The sequence below is a fragment of the Plectropomus leopardus genome, chromosome 7, assembly GCF_008729295.1.
Source record: "Plectropomus leopardus isolate mb chromosome 7, YSFRI_Pleo_2.0, whole genome shotgun sequence".
NCBI lineage: Eukaryota > Metazoa > Chordata > Actinopteri > Perciformes > Serranidae > Plectropomus > Plectropomus leopardus.
Genome location: NC_056469.1, coordinates 7,310,074 through 7,326,801, shown reverse-complemented (window position 1 = coordinate 7,326,801; position 16,728 = coordinate 7,310,074). Strand labels below are relative to the sequence as shown.

At 40.8% G+C, this 16,728-nt stretch overlaps 1 protein-coding gene across 1 annotated transcript in view; it reads right to left on the bottom strand.

The window, feature by feature from the left end:
* Positions 1-553: 553 nt before the first annotated feature.
* The window catches only part of klhl32 (kelch-like family member 32), a 39,558-nt gene continuing 23,383 nt past the window's right edge, over positions 554-16,728 (bottom strand). Inside the window, exons 7-11 of the mRNA XM_042490282.1 lie at positions 13,628-14,354; positions 12,401-12,459; positions 8,390-8,582; positions 5,182-5,276; positions 554-1,696 (exon numbers count right to left, since the gene is read on the bottom strand). Of these exons, the coding sequence (XP_042346216.1) occupies positions 1,535-1,696; positions 5,182-5,276; positions 8,390-8,582; positions 12,401-12,459; positions 13,628-14,354 (1,236 nt within the window). The 3' untranslated portion in view covers positions 554-1,534. The remainder of the gene's footprint in view (positions 1,697-5,181; positions 5,277-8,389; positions 8,583-12,400; positions 12,460-13,627; positions 14,355-16,728) is intronic.

Below are 16,728 nucleotides of genomic sequence, written 5' to 3'. Positions count from 1 at the left end.
CGTCTCTACCTTTTCATTTCAGTTGTATAGCGAGGAATGTGAGCACTGAAGTGAGCCAAACTATCTGTGCCTATACCATCAGGTGCTGGATCTGTCTCTCCTCAGTTGGCACTCTGAATTACAGATTTGATGACAGTCGTGGGCGAGCCCAAAGAGTTCAGCAAAAAAAAAAAAAAAGTAAAGGAGAGGAGTGCTGTTTGTTCCAATTCTCCCTCGCCTTTCCAAGTTACAGCAATCTCTTGCAATCCAGCTTTAGTTTGCACCTAATCACATGAAGTCTCACTCCTGTCTCCCACAATCACCAAGTCCCATTTTCTGTCATTGCTAGTCATTTTCCAGCCTCATCAAACCGCAATGCATCGCTTCATCTGAGCGGCGTTCTGCTGTACTGCATTCCTCGTCTGCATCAGTATCAGAGGTGGTTGGAGGAGCAAAAGAAAGGCAGCAGAAGTGATGCTGTAAATTAGTGCTCAGTTTTCTGTTGGTGTAAGATAATTCACCCCGATTAACAGTCTTTATAAAATATATGCCAGATGAATTTATGGAGCTTCTTTATTCTGAAAATGTGCCATATATTCTTTCAGAAACATGTTTTGGACAGAATAGGGAAATGCAGAGACTTTGTCTTTCTTTTGGTCAATTTTGTTTTTAAAATCAGCACAATGCAGCATTATTATAATATCTTATACACACACTTCTCTGAATGATGACAATGACCACATTCATATGAACTTAAACAGTCTTAGGTCCTGAGCATAATAAAAACTCACTTAGTCCATGACATACACACATACAGGAGTGTGTCGCTGCTGATGCAGAAAAATTAAGTAATTTTTTTACTTTTATTTGAATTAAAAAATGGCATGGTTATTTATGCACGGATGAGCCTCAGGCTCTTGACACTTGTTAAACCAATCTTTACTTTCAAAGCGCATGCAACTTTGTTCTTCATATCTTGAAAAGCATCCTGCACACGTTTTTCAGGCGACCGAAGTGATAATACAGATTTAATGGAAATGTTATATTGTGATTTTTAGCTCCTACAGCCCTATAATGGGTTACAAAGAGGACAGTTTCTTTGAACTCCTGTGGACAATTGAGCAATCCAGCAATGTCCGCTTTCCACAAGTCACTTAATTGGTAATGGAATTGGCATTTTGTTCCTGTCTTCTTTGGGAATTATAATCCCGCAGGAGTTTTTTTTATTTTTACTTGCTTCGCTGGACATCATGAATAGTGTCTCAGTCTTTGGGGAAATACAACAGATATGCTGTATTACTGTGACAGCTGCTTGTTTTTACTAGAAGCTTGCAGAGTAGCATGGCTCTTGTAGCTCAGCAAAGTCTTGTTATTACAGTTGGGTCTCAGAGAAATCCCTGTACACTCCAGAGATGGTAGCTTCCAGAAGGATTACTATCATCAGGTCCTTTTTTTTCAGCCACGTTTGTAAATACTGACGCTCCAGAGCTGAGTTGAGGCTCGTCCATTCTCTGGTTATGTGTTCATGTTTTCAGGCGTTTTGTTCATCAGAGGTTTAAACAGCACCTATCCTGTGATGGGGTACTTGTAGAGTCTGTAGGTTTGGGCAGGTGAAGTAAGGAGCAGGGAGGAAACAAGTTGCGATTCCATTGGAGGCAAAAGGCAGTGTTGGGCCGTAGAAAACCTCCTCCTTCCCCTCTGTGCTCAGATCCAGCACCTGAGAGAGGAAACTTCTTTAGAAATATATAGTGGTATGCTCAGTGCTTTTCAAAGACAGTCCCTCTTGGGGCCTCATTCACTAACTGTTCTTGAGAAATGTCTTCCTAAAAACCACTTAGACAGTTTTTACATAGATTCTGACATTCACCCATGTTCTTATTTGGGATTTGTTCTTAGATAAGAACAGAATCTACACACACAAAAGAGCACTCTTACATTTTTTGCTCAAATGTTTGGGATTGATTATTTAAAAGTACAGGTGCGAACAATTCTGTTATTAAAGGACACGTCATGAATCTGACTTTTCTTCAGAACAAATTTAGGAAAAAAACTTAGTGAACATGGCCCCTGGAAACTGAACAAAAAGTGAAACTTATGTATGCTCTCTTCAAAGCCAGACTCCATTGATAAAAACAGTGTCATGACTTTAGGTGTTTGTATTATAGTATGGACTTTGTTTTTGGGGGTTTCCTGTTTGTGTTCCTTGTTTCTTGTTTTCCTTGTTTCTAGTTACTCGTTTTCTGTTTCCTGTTTTATTGTTACTGTCAGGGGGTGAAGTTGGATGTGGACCCAAATGCAGAACAAAAAAAGAAGCAGCCAGGAGTGCAAACAAAGAGTGAGAGGAGGATTGCAGGGCAGGATGATGGCAGGAAAATCACAGGTTAGACTTAAAGCTAGGGTAACAGCAGGGCAAACAGCAGGGTTCACAGACTAACTGAGAAGGGACAAAGGGAAACAGGTATATGTACACACAGGGAACTAATCAAGACAACGACACACAGCTGAGGAAGGTGGACACAGGAAACACAGGGTTTGGATGACCAATGAAGGTGTGGCTGGGAACACTAGGGTGGAGTGAACGAGACTAAAACAGAAACAGGTGTGCGGTGAAGACTAGCAAGGAAAGACAGACCAGACTTATTCAAGACAGGTGAAACTAATCAGGGAAACATTATGGCAAGAAAACACACACAGACAGGGAGTAAAAGCAAACATGACACATGGGGGTGAAACTACAAAATAAAACAGGAAACTGAACATGAGTAACTAGATACAAGGAAAACAAGAAACATGAAACACAAACAGAAAACCCCAAAACAAAGACCATACTATGACACAAAAACCCACAATTATGGCAAACAGTAATTTTACCTCACTGAACCCTGAAGGGGCTGATCTACTGCCACCTCAATCAGAAGTTGTGACTTTGGTGTTTTGACGGGTCAGTTTAGATTCATCAGAGTCACACAATAACACAAACAAACCAACCAATCAAGGCAGCGGTAGACCAGCAGCTCAAGTCTTCATTAAGGTAAAATTGTGCTTTTTGTCAATGGAGTCTGGCTATGAAAAGAGCATAGACAAGTTTCACTTTTAGTTCAGTTCCCAGTCAGAAAGGCCAGTCTGTTTAGGAAGTACTTAGCATACGACAGGATAAATGAGAAGTGGATCATACTGCTGAAGTTGTGTTACAATTTGTAAACTATATGTTTTGATGTAGTTTTGCCATTTAACGCGGACCGCTAGAACTTCAATTCATCAAGACTTTTCTCTGTCTTGGATTCTAGTTTTCATTTCAAATTCAACTTGCTACTTGGTGGATTACTGATATAGAAATGGTCATTTGGGTGGCCAAGTATTGCTTTAAACAACTGTCCCAAAGTGCTTCATGACAACTGCTTTCTGTATGAAGTTTAAAGTCTGACTACATGTTAGGCTACCCTAGGGGATTACTGCTACACAATATGGACAAAAGTATTGGGCCACACCTCTTGATCATTGCATTCAGGTGTTTCATTCAGTCCCATTGCCACAGGTGTATGCAGTCTGCCTTTACAAACATTTGTGAATGAATGGGTCGTTCTAAAGAGCTCACTGAATTAGTAGTAGTACTAGGCATAGTACTGTAATAGGATGCCACCGTTGCAACAGTCAAACTCAGTTCGTGAAATTTCTTCCCTCCTCGATATTCCAAGATCAACTGTCAGTGGTATTATTGCAGAGTGTAAGCATTTAGGAACCACAGCAATTCAGCCACAAAGTTGCAGGCCATGTATAGTTACAGAGCGCGGTTGCCAAGTGCTGAGGCGCATATTGCGTAAAAGTCGCCAACGCTCTGCTGAATCAATAACGGCAGAGTCCCAGCGCCCTGTGGCATTAACATCAGTACAAAAACTGGGAGCTTCATGGCATGGTTTTCCATGGCCGAGCAGCTGCATGCAAGCCTTACATCGCCAAGCACAATGCCAAACGTCAGATGGAGTGGTGTAAAGCACGCCGTCACTGGACTGGAGCAGTGGAAACGTGTTCTGTGGAGTGACGGATCACGCTTCTCTATCTAGCAGTCTGATGGATGAGTCTGGGTTTGGTGAATGTCAGGAGAACGTTATCTGCCCGACTGCATTGTGCCAACTGTAAAGTTTGGCGGAGGAGGGATAATGCTATGGAGTTGTTTTTCTGGGGTTGGCCTCGGCCCCTTAGTTCCACTGAAGGGAAATCTTAATGCTTCAGCTTACCAGGACATTTTGGACAATTGTATGCTTCCAACTTTGTGGAAACAGTTTGGGGAAGGCCCTTTTCTGTTCCAGCATGACTGTGCCCCAGCGCACAAAGCAATGTCCATAAAGGCATGGCTGGATGAGTTTGGTGTGGAAGAACTTGACTGGCCCGTACAGAGCCCTGACCTCAACCCTATCCAACACCTTTGGGATAAACTAGAACGGAGATTGCAAACCAGGCCCTCTCGTCCAACATCAGTGTCTGACCTCACAAATGCCCTTCTGGATGAATGGGCAAACATTCCCACAGACACACTCCAAAATCTTGTAGAAAGCCTTCCCGGAAGAGTGGAAGCTGTTATAGCTGCAAAGGGAGGACCAACTCCATATTAATATCTATGGATTTAGAATGGGATGTTATAAAAGCTCCTGCAGGTGTAATGTGTAGATGGCCCAATACTTTTGTCCATATAGTGTACCTGTGAATGTGGACTATGATGTGAAGTCATTGTATTTCTTCAACAGGCTATGTTTTGTCAATATTGAACTTTACTATCTACTAGATATTAAGATGTATGTCCTTTAATCCGCCAAATGCCAAATGCCAAATGCCAAATCTCACAATGTTAACGAAAGTAAAAAATAATTTGTGTGTCCTCCCTGTGATTCGGATCCATTCCAAAATGTACTAAGTTCTGTCTTGGTCCATGAAACATCCTTATAACAAGTTTCATGAAAATCGGGCTGGTAGTTTTTAAGCAATCATGATGTCAAATAAGCCAAACTGAAAACATATCCTCCTTGGCCAGATGTATGGTCTCATTCAATTCATTGGCTATTTTGTAGTTAATGCACCGCTGTTTAACTTCACTGTAAGAGCAGCATATTATCAATTGAACTGCTGAATTCATCGCACTTGATCTGATAAGCTAATAATAAGTGTCACAGCTGTTATTAGACTAAATCCAAAAACCTTGTCTCTCACCTGAATGCATGCCAGAGGTTCATTGGTCCAAATGGAGTATCCTCCAACCACATAGATCCTGTCATCATGGACTGCTACTCCGGACTCATTTTGACCTGGAGACGAGACAGCCGACACAATGCTTCACTGTGCCACGCAGAGGGCATTCTGACAATATGACTTCCAGGTCCCACGGGAGGCAGAGAGAGAGAGAGATAAATGGAGAAAGATGGGGCAAGGGCGGGAGTGTATGGGGAGATTGAGATTGAGCTCCTGTTCTCTTTCCTGTGACTTTGTCGTAAACTTTTACAGATATCACAGGAGGAAAGAACAAAAGAGGAAAGTCATACAGGAGGAGAGAGGGAGGGGGGAATAGTAAAAGTCACCTGAACTCTAAACCCTGTAAGCCTTCTCTGAAAAGCGTGAAATGAGAGAATATGACCACATTCTACAGTATATGCACAATAGATTGTGCCTCTAGTGCCTCTGGATTCATGCTGGTGAAGGTGGTACTCCATCCTACCTCCATCCTGGAGGCTATAGATGCATCATGCTCATGGGTCCAAAGTAGTGATATATGTTTTCATGTATATCATCCTACCGCCCACTCACAACCAGCAGGGAGGCATTATGTGTTGGGTTTTTATCTAATAAGAGGAGGATAAAGCAGAGAGCTTCACTCAGCCAATGTAGCACATACAGCACATCACTGGAATTATAAAAAATACACTGTGTAAATTAGCATGAAAGACCCTGAAGACTTATTTCTCTGTCACATTAAATATATATATATATGTGTGTGTGTGTGTGTGTGTGTGTGTGTGTATAGACATATATACTTTGACATTTTGATTCACATGTTTCTAAATCCTGATTGCTGCGCGAAGAATGTGATAATCTTTTTTTTTTTGAATGTGAAATAAGCAAAATAGTTTTAACTTTGGCAGAAAATTGTCCTCTCATGTAGGACCCCATCATTCTAATCTTAAGTTTTCAGGACCTTTGATAGAAAAGTGAGGAATCTCAGTCCGATACTCACTCTGAATTGCTTCCCACCAACTCCTGGCTCAAAAATCTGGCTCTTGAGGCACAAAATGCTCTCAAATGTTAACATGTTGCTAACATAGTGAAGTCAGAATTGACAGAATTAAAGCTTCTTCTTTTGGCTACTGACACCAAAAACAAAACAGTAAAGTAGTGAGCTGTAAATTCTAAACAATGAGCTGTAAGACGCTCCATAAAGCTGTAGTTGGCAACTTTTAGAAGAGAACTTTTTTCATATTTGCTCAAACTGTCACTACACCCATATAGTATTACATGAGACAGATAATCTGTGAGAAAATCATATTCCTCCTCCTCCTCATGGTGCCAAAGGTAGATTTGTAGATTTGTGAGAATCTGCCGCAGCTGAGGGAAAGCAAGCAATCAGAGCCGAGGAGTCTCTAACACAGCTGTTAATCATGTCAATCACTGCTCGTGAACTTCAGTCAGACTTGATGGATTACCTATTTCTCAATGCAAATGTTCTCATAAATATATTTTAGTGTACTGTTTACCTGGGAAATGAGAAAGTTGCTGCAGCTGGTGGGGAGTGCGTGGTTTTGGCTTGACTGTTTTTGATAAGGTGGCCAGAACACAAACTTTCTCAAGTTACAGCTAAACAGTACACTCAAATATGTTTCTGACAAAATTTGAGGTGAGAAATAGGCAATGCAATTACAAAAACTTGATTCATACTTAATCAGCGACGCCTAGTTTAAAAGGTTAACTGCAGTTCATGAGCAGTGCTTAACATAATTGACTGCATAAGAGACTCCTCAGCTCTGTTTGGTTGTTTTTGCAGTAGATTCTGGAAAAATGACATTAGAGGCACTAAGAGGAGGAGAAACATTATTTTTCTCACAGAATATCTGTGTCGTGTAATTCTGTGTGGATGTAGCAACAGTTTCCGCAATAGTGAAAAAAGACATTTTTATTAAAGTTGCAAGCCACAGCTTTAAGGAATGTCTCACAGCTCTAACTCTGACAGTTCTAACTTTACTATGTTAGCCACATGTAAACATTGTGGAACATTTAGAAGCTCAAGAGTCAGATATTTCCCTTAGGAGCTGGTGGAAAGTAAAACAGAGTAAATACTGGATTGACATTCCTCAAGTGGTCAACTTCTTTATCAAATAGGCAATGCAGTAACAGAATTGTTTGATCAGCACTGCCTAATTGGACAGTCTGGCTGCAGTTCACCATTTACGACATGATTGACAGCTGCGTTAGAGACTCGGTAACCCTGATTGGTTGTTTTCCTTCAGGCACGGTACATTCGAGCAAATGCCATTACAGAGCTATGAAAAAGGAACATCTTTTTTTTGACAGATTATTTGTAAATAATGACAGTTTTAGCAAATATGACAAAAGTCATTTTTATAAGTTACCAAATACAACTTAAAGCTGAGGAGAACTGCAGAGTCAGGTGATGATTCTCTGTGGGTTCATCACCACAAATAACAGCTCTCACATACAGCCATTCGATCCATGTTCATTTAAAAATATTACTTTAAAATGCTTCAAAATATCTCCACTAAAACTTTAGAAGTTGGTTTCAGAGCTTAAGATATTAAAATTGAGAACTTCTCTCTAAATGGCAGTGACATATGACATAGAACTTAAAGACTCATAACTTAGATGAAGGAAGTTTACATAATATTGAATGTGGTGACAAGAATCAGCCATATTCAATGGTTTCCCTCTCGGTGAGAGAACTTTTTTAGGAATGGCACTTTTATTTTATCCATTCTTATGTGTAAGTGGGTTTCCTGGCAGTGTGTGCCCTGTATAGGATGGGATTCCTCTCTGCTGCTTCCCCAATTAAAGCCATAGATGGACATTTTGGGAAATACACTTATTCACTTGGATGACAAAAACAAGGAGAAACTTTGTGTTAAGTATAGATAACTGTCCTCTGACTATAGCTTCATATTTTGAGTACATACATGAGTGGTATTAATCTTCTCATCTTATTCTGAGTAAGAAAGTGAATTAGTGTAGATAAAACTATTTGTTTAAACGAGAGGAAAATTCCTACCCAGTCAATGTGAAGCAACACTAAAAGAAAAGAACACAGTCTTGCAGACCAGAAGGTTGACCAATCAGTTGCTATCTAATGATAAATCATCCCCAGAATAAATCTGAAATATGTATGTATGGTCACGTGTGGTGTGTTCACTTAGCCCACCCGTGAGGAGGCTGAAGGAGCAGCGTGTCCACTGGTCCAGGTCCATGTTGTAGGAGTCGATGTGACGGACCAGAATGCGGTCGTTGTTGTAGTCCAGGTCGTTCCCGCCGAGCACATAGAGCTGCCTCCTCACCGCCGCCATGACGTGGTAAACTCGCCTCTGCAACATGGGACTGCGGGCCAACCACTGGTCCTGAGGAAGGAGGTGGAGGTGGTTAAAGAATGGATTAGGGGAAAAGCAGATGGATAGGAAGAAACAAGGCAGAAAATGATTCGATGCAGATGAGAAGGAGGTGAGATATAGTACGGAGAGGGAGGGAGAGAGAAACAGAGAGGGTGGGAAGAGAAGGAGGATGAATAAGAAGATTAATATTTAAGCATATCCATGCATGGGTAATTGATGTATGCTCAGTGCTAAGATAAATAACGTGACACTGGAGCTCTGGTTTGTACTAATGACTTCCCTCCCTATTTCTAATCATATGTTTCAGCCACTCCATTTTACACCGAGGATCCCTGCTCATTTCACTAAGTGTGTCGAAGCTTATTTTGTGTCAGTGTGTGTATGTGTGTGCGTTTGATTGAGGCAGAGAATGAGGAGTGAGTATGTGTGTGTGTGTGTCTGCTGGGAGCTGACGGGTGGCCATCTGTTGAGGGTAGAGTGGGTGGGGGGTTGCTGTTGCTCTGGCAGGTGAACGTAGATTCATGGTGAATACAAATGAGACCCTCTCCCTCTCTCTTTCGCTCGTTTCTTCATTCCCTCGCTTCCACGCCAACGTGTACAAACACAGACCCATATGGATGTGCACCTTAAACATATACACACCGCATACCTTCATACTATATACAGCCTCACCGAGATCCAGCCATCGTAAACAACTGGCTCACAGACTTACACAAACACAAACTGCAGCTTCTGACATTCCGCTACAGTTAGCTGAGAGTACTGCAAATACAGAAATCATATTTAATCAAAATCTCATCCGTGATACACTGAGAGATCATAGATATATGTTTATCTATTGCTGTTCACTTTGTACTTAGGATAAAAGGTTGTAACCTTGTAGAGGAAATATTAGGAGGATTTACATTAACCCTTTAAAAGCTGATCAAATTGGCAAAAAGGCAAAAAGTAGCTTATCAAGAAATGGCTCCAAAATTGGCAAAAAAACAAATTGTAAAAACTTACAAGAAAATTACTGAGTGAGTACAATTTTTTTTTCTGTAACATAATTCTAAATATATAATCATAAGAATTATAAATATATTTTTTGGGACTCTTTTCCTTTCTTGGATAATATCTAATAATATCCTCACAGTTATTTTTAAATTTGTTTTCTTGTCACCTTTTACTTATTGTTTTGTTTTTTGTTTGTTTAGTTTTTTGGCAGTTTTCCGGAAATGTTTTTGCTGAGTTGCTCATTGCCTTTCCCCATGTTTTCAAAAGAAATCAGTCTAATTTTCTTAGCTTACATAGGTTTAAGTGTTTGTGAAAGGCGTCTGAATGCAACAGAACAAAACTGATGTGGACCCAGGTTCTAAAGGGTTAAAGGACCAGTGCAAATGTTTTTGTAGCATAAATAATTTGCTACAAATCACAAATACAAAACTTAACTGTGAAATATATTCTAAAGTAAGGTGTAGAGTTTCACACTTTGTAGTTTTCCTTTTTTCCACGATGCCATAGGTTTACATTAATTTCCATATGGTGTGAAAATCAATTAGCCGACTCTTGACACCTGCCTATTGTGCAATCCATCACAGCGAACATAATGTCTGCATTAATTTCCTGAAAAAGCCATTATTGCTACACTGATGCTGTTTAAGTACAGTTTTTTAAAGTGTATGCACTGCATCACCTCACAACAATATTACTCTGACAAAAATGAATGCGGACCTAATATTAACATTACTGTAGGTAACTCTGGAGAAAGATAGTTGATTGTTGAATCTCAATTCTACATTGCCAAATACAGACGTTTTGGATTGGTCGTTGGACCGAACCACTAACTCAAAGTGTCAGAAGGTGACGACCTGGGAATCAATAATCCACTATCTTCCAACACACTTGCATGAACCTGTAAAGCTGGGGTAAAGTCAAATCAAATCAAATCAAGTCAAATCTGAGATTTACGTATGTACATCTAAATACATTATACAGAATAGAAAACACTTCAGATGAGACTGGGAAACATTTAGTACTGAATTCTGGAGTCAGAGTGTTTTTTCACCATTTTTGTGTCAAGTATTTTTTGGCCAGGGCTAAAGGCCTCAATGACGAAATGGAGCAATCCTTTGCATATGCACTTCCCCTAGACTGTAAAAGTACCAGAGCCGTTGAGTTTTTTGTGAGCCGAGTTTTGTTGTTGTTTTGAAGGCTTTTCCATGAGTGGGCGCACTAATACTGCCTATTTTTACCTGACTTTAAAACATAATTTCATATGCTTGGTGACTTTTTTAATCATTCATATTTGGCTGGGTGCCTATTAATTACTGTGAAGTCAAGCCTATTTTTGGCTAAAAGCCACAAATCACAAATTTGTTTTACAGACTTTACAGTGTGAACACTATAGGGACACTCTCTATACTTACACCCTTCTGTTGCTTTCACATGGAATCAGGCAGACAGGAAAAACCCTTCTGGACGGCACACGAAAAACAAGCAGTCTGACTGAATGGCAGGACAGTAAAACAAGATATGCATGACAATATGTTGCAATGCTGATATCATAATGTTTACAAAGAATAAAATAAAATATATTAAACTGAATAATTCTATGTTTATTATTTTATGTCATGTTTCCAGTTATGTCCATTCTTTGTCCCTATCACCTGTATTTTTCCTTGTGTGAAGGAGCTACATAACATCAGGTAAATTCCTTCACAGAGAACAGCAAAGTTTAAATATTTGAACTTTTAGCGGCAATGCATCCCACCATTGCTGTTGTCCGTATGCCTCAGTTAATTTTACCGTCCTGCTCTTGTCCACTACAATCATATCCAGTTTGCCGTCCACTCTCTCCCTGATTTCATGTGAACGTAACATTATTTAGAAAAGGAAAAGACTAAATAATAACAATAAGACATTTATCTTTGAAGAGAAAAGGAAGATCATCAGAGGAAAGACAATTCTAGGACAGACACACATACATTAATATGTACAGCAAGTAGCTTTGAGTACACAATCGACCGAAAAAAATGAGGAATTACAAAACGGAGACACCTAAGTCGCAAAATTATGTAAATAAAGTACATTACTTCTAATTTGTATCATGATGGGTTACACAGCTCAGGAGTAAGCAAGTCTGACAACTGACTGTACAGAACTGAATTAAAGTGGGAGTTTCTGGCACAATTTCACCAACTTGCAAGGTGCATGGAGAAGCAGTTTTAAAGGGTCAAAACTATAGCAACACTTGTGGTAATGATCATCAGACCAACGCGTTTATGATAGACCCTGATGACTGGTGAGGCTGTTCCCTGTTTGCAGACTGCTAGAAACGTCTGTGGAATGCATGAAGACACTATTTCATATGAGTGCGGTCCTTTCATACCCTGAAGATGGCCACAAGCTGAAACATGTTGGTCCAACAGTGAAGTTGACTGAAAACTGAATGACACCAAAAGGCTCCGTGACAGGTAATAAAAACTTACATTAATGTGTTTCAACAACACGTATGCCACTTGGTGGCAGCGCAACAAGCTATTAACCCAAGACACAAATTTTTGCACTACCAGCTGATATGGCAAATATGTGAGCAGAAAGTTAGCTATTCACATCTAGCAAACGTGTTAAACCATTGACATTGATTTACCTTCAAGTTTCTGGCCAACTGGCAAATGTAAGTCCAATATCAACTGTCTATTAGCTCTGTTTGGTCTCTACCAAGTAGTGAGGGAAACATCTGGATCTCTGTGGGTTTGTCACAATGAGGGACACCTTTTGCACCTCTCGTAAACACTTACAGAATTGTTTTTTTGAATACACTCAAAGTGTCAGATCTCAGTTACCTGTTCTGGGTCGTATACCATCAGACGATTCTGGTACTGAGCTGTATTCGTCACCCCGCCTGTAACACAAAGGAACAACATCTTTGGTTTTTATCACTGAGCAAAAGATTTTTGTACAAATGTGCACAAAGCAGTGTTTATTTGGACTACATGTCAAGAGTGTTTCTGTACTCGATTAATTAGGTGGACATAGACAAAGTATTGGCGCCGCACAAAAACAACGACTAACAAAACTAACACACTACATTTCTTTCTGAATTTCCATGAACAATTAACATTTTGGAAATATGTCAGAAGAAAGTGGCATGTCCACTGAAAAGGTAAAGTGAAAGTGTCATTTATTTTATACTGATTAATACCAAAATGAGTAATGCTTTGTGCAAACAAGTAACAACAACAACAACAGTAAAGGTCGGCATCGGGATGGAGAGGGAGTAAAGGAAAACAGGAGAAAGCATAAGGTTATTCATTCGTTTAGTCTACAATGGAGACATAGAGCAAACAGAAATTCTTTCGTGTGTGTAAGAAAAGCAAACTGGTTTAGAAACATGTTATTTTATGGTTTTTAGTTGAAAGAAGCTGGGAAATGGAGACAGCGATGACATATTTTCTCAGATCAAGAGATCAATCCAGTCAAGATCAATCCAGTCAAGCTTTAAAGTTTACAATGCCAGGAAAAACTAACTTAAAAATTAAGGTAGTTCGATCAAATGGCTGGTGAATGTTCAAATTGTACCAGACACTCACGAGATTACCTTTGTTTACCTTTGAGTGATACAAATGTACCGGTCATTTGCATAATTTTATCATGCCTTTTTTGGAACCTGTATCTGTGGCCGTAGGGCTGGTAGCTAATGGAAGAAAACCTTGTAGGGATAGATACAGACTGCTACCAGGGAAAACAAAAGTGCTTTCCTCTTCCTGTTTTTGGTTGATGCACTTCCTTCATGCCGTAAAATCAACAATCGAGCCTCCATTTTTCCCTGGAGATTGTACCCAGTGGCAGACAGTATCGCATAGTGAAAGTAAAGCTTATAGGGAACCAATTTAAATGCTGAGGATGTCGTTATTCTGTAGCTGTTATATTAACAATTAACATTTACATCATTATAAGTTAAAGCCAAAAAAATGACCTATTTCCACTTTAAAGTGTAGAATCAAGGTAAATGTAATGCATACGTGAGAGAGTGTGAGTGTCTTGAGTCTGTCTCGCTTATCTCTGTATACCTGAGACCCAGAGCAGGTTGTCAGCCACACAGCCGGCGTGGCAGGACAGTGAGCGGTCGAAGGGTTGGACAAACATCCATTTGTTCCTCTTGGGACAGTAGCGCTCCACAGAGGGCAGCACCTGCCTCAGCTCGTTCCTGCCCCCCACTGCGTACAGGTACTGACCCAGCACACCCAGGACAAAGTGTTCTCTGCAGGCCTTCATGGGGGCAATCTCAGTCCAACAGTTTCCTCTGGGGTCGTACCGACAAGCAGTCCTTACAGCACACGTCCTCCCAGTGGCATGCTCCACCTCCCCACCCACAACAAACAGGAAGTTCCCCATTACTGCCACACAGTGGTGACTGCGTCCAGTGGGCATGGGTGCCAGCTCGCTCCAGTTTGACCCACCTGCGACCCGCACATGCTCCTGAGCGGCTGGGTTGAAGTACCGCAACTCCCTGACCCTGCTCACCTCCCGCTTTCGCCCCCCAGCTATGTAGAGGGTGAGAGACTGGAAGCGAGGCCTGGTGCGGGCTGACTGACGAAGGGGCTGGGCAAAGGTGGCGTGGTGGTAGTCCAGGGCCTCCTCCACAAGGGCGGCAGCAGTGGGGCTGGACTGGACCAGAGAGTGGCTACGGGCAAGGTGGTGCAGTGTGGGGACGTCCATCAGGCCGTAGCGGACATGTTGAAGTAGATCCTCAGTGTACTGGTAGCGACAGTCATGTTCCAGCCACAGAACGACCAACTAGAGCCAGATTGAAGAGAGAAGAACGGTGTGAGTGATGGACTGTTTCAACAGACCTTCCCACCTTCACAAAAATAAAGTTAAATGTGTTCAATAAAGTTAGCTTAAAACAGGGACATTAAGCTTGCTTTGCCTGCAGCCAGTTTTTCAAAATGACAGGAGGCCAGGAGCCAGTTAATGAATAACCAATAATATTTAATACTTTATTTTATTTGCACACACATAAAACTGCTGACTTACTGATATTAAAAAAAGAAAAAAAAAAGAGAGAGAAAGATGTCAGGTCAAGAAGCCAAAGACTCATACAAATGGACTTCCCCTTAATTACACATATACAATAGAATTTATAAATTCTCATTTTATAATTAATAAATAATTAGCCCAGACCTCTGTCAAGGGGACTGGAGGATCCTTCTCTGGCACTTTTTTCCCTAATAAACAAGATCTATTTTTATGTTTTTTTTATGCAATCTGGCACCTTTTTTACACTTAAAGTACAAAATAAAAATTTTGGTGGGCCACTCCTCGTCCTATCACGGGCCAGATTTGGTTCACGGGCTGTAAGTTAAATATCACTGGCTTAAAATGTAATTCAAATTCAGTACTATACTTTGGGTTTGCTCCACTCATGAAGCAGTAATGATACATGTTTGATTAACAGGTTTTTATTGTTTTTTTAAATGAGTGACATTGAGTGAAATTTACCATTTTGTTGTTTGCAAGTAATTTGGAAATTGCTTTAAACTTTTTTATGTACAATTTAATGAATGTATCAAAATCATTGTTTCACATTGGGCTTAATGGCTTGATTTAGTGTGCTGTGTTGAATTCTTTGTGCTTCGCCTCTTTTGCTTTTTGTTGATCAAATAAGTTGAACTGAATCAATAATGCTTTTTTTTAAGTCAAAGGAGTGGGAGAAAGTACTAATAACTCTCTTTTTACAACTTGAAACATAAGATTTAGCCTCTTCTCTACCCATAAACTTTTCATACGGTCCCTTAAAAGGAAGGATGGGAAGAAGGAAGGAGATAGGATTAGGCTAGAAAAAAGGTTAAGAAGAACAAACAGAAAGAGAAATGAATAAAGGGTGCAAGAGAAAAAAGAATGCACATAAGAGATGGCATGAAGTCAGTATGAAATTAATTAAAGATTTGAGGATAAATGTTAAAAATTAACGGCTAATCGGATTTATTGTTCTAGAAACCTATAGGCTATTATGTCAAGACTGAGGCAAGCCGGCACTGCATCCATACTCAGAAGTATTTATTAATCAGCAGCATTCAATATACAGACTGTAAATATCCACAGGCACCTTTCTTTGTTTAATGCAGGCGAACTGGGTTGCAGAGAATTTAATTGAACTTGAGAGCAGTGGAAGGTTATTTAGTTGCGAGGGGGTGTGAAAGTGGGCGCGATGACTGGAGATCACTGATACCATTATGGAGAAAACAAAGTGGTTTTTAACGTCATCTGTGCAGAGACGGAGAACTTTTGGAGTTTTGGAAGGGCAGTGGAGGATGGCGATGACCACAGACAAACCCGACAAAATTCACAGAATCACACTACAAATCAAACACAGCATTTGGTGTCTACGACGTCAAGACGGTTACTCAATTGCAAATGGCTTTTCCTTAATTTCTCCTTCAAAAAAAGGTGTGAATATGCAACAAACATGCAAGTCAGGATTGTCTTTTTGTGGTATCTGTGCCACTCTCCTGTCTCTACCTCCCTTTCTCTATCGCTCACCCCGCCCCTCTCCTCCTCATTGCTCAGAAGTGACAGTATGTGTGCGTGTTTCCAAGAGTGTGTGAGCGTGTGCACTACGGCATCTGACTGTGAAGGTCACGCTGCATCACGCAACTTCCTCAGGGCACAGAATAAATCAACTCCTTCTCCCTCCTTCCCCTATGCACTGAAAGAGAAAGTGCGAGAGGGTGTGTGTAAGTGTGTGCATGTGTGTGATAGGGAGAGTTAGACCACAAAAGACAGGGGGAGAGAGAGTGAGGGTAAGAGATAGTGAGAGGTGGGGGGGGGCTACAAAAAGGCAGAGCAAAGGATGGCAAGAAAGACGAGAGGAAAAAAAAACAAAGCCAGAGAAAATGTGATTTCCAGAGCGTGAGAGACTCTAAGAAAACTCTGAGTGACGATGATTGACTGCCAAGCTATATCGGTCCAGCACTGGCGTGCACACCCCCCCTCATCCCCTCCACCCTTTCGGACGACGGTCCCCGCTTGCCGTTCGCTTCCGTCTGATGCCCAAATTAACCTTCTGGGCGAAGTGAAGGAGGCCCAAAGCAGCCTAATCAGAGGCTGATTATGGCGGCGGCGGCTGGCTAAAGGGTCAGGGTAATTGTGCCATCAGAGGCCTGATTGT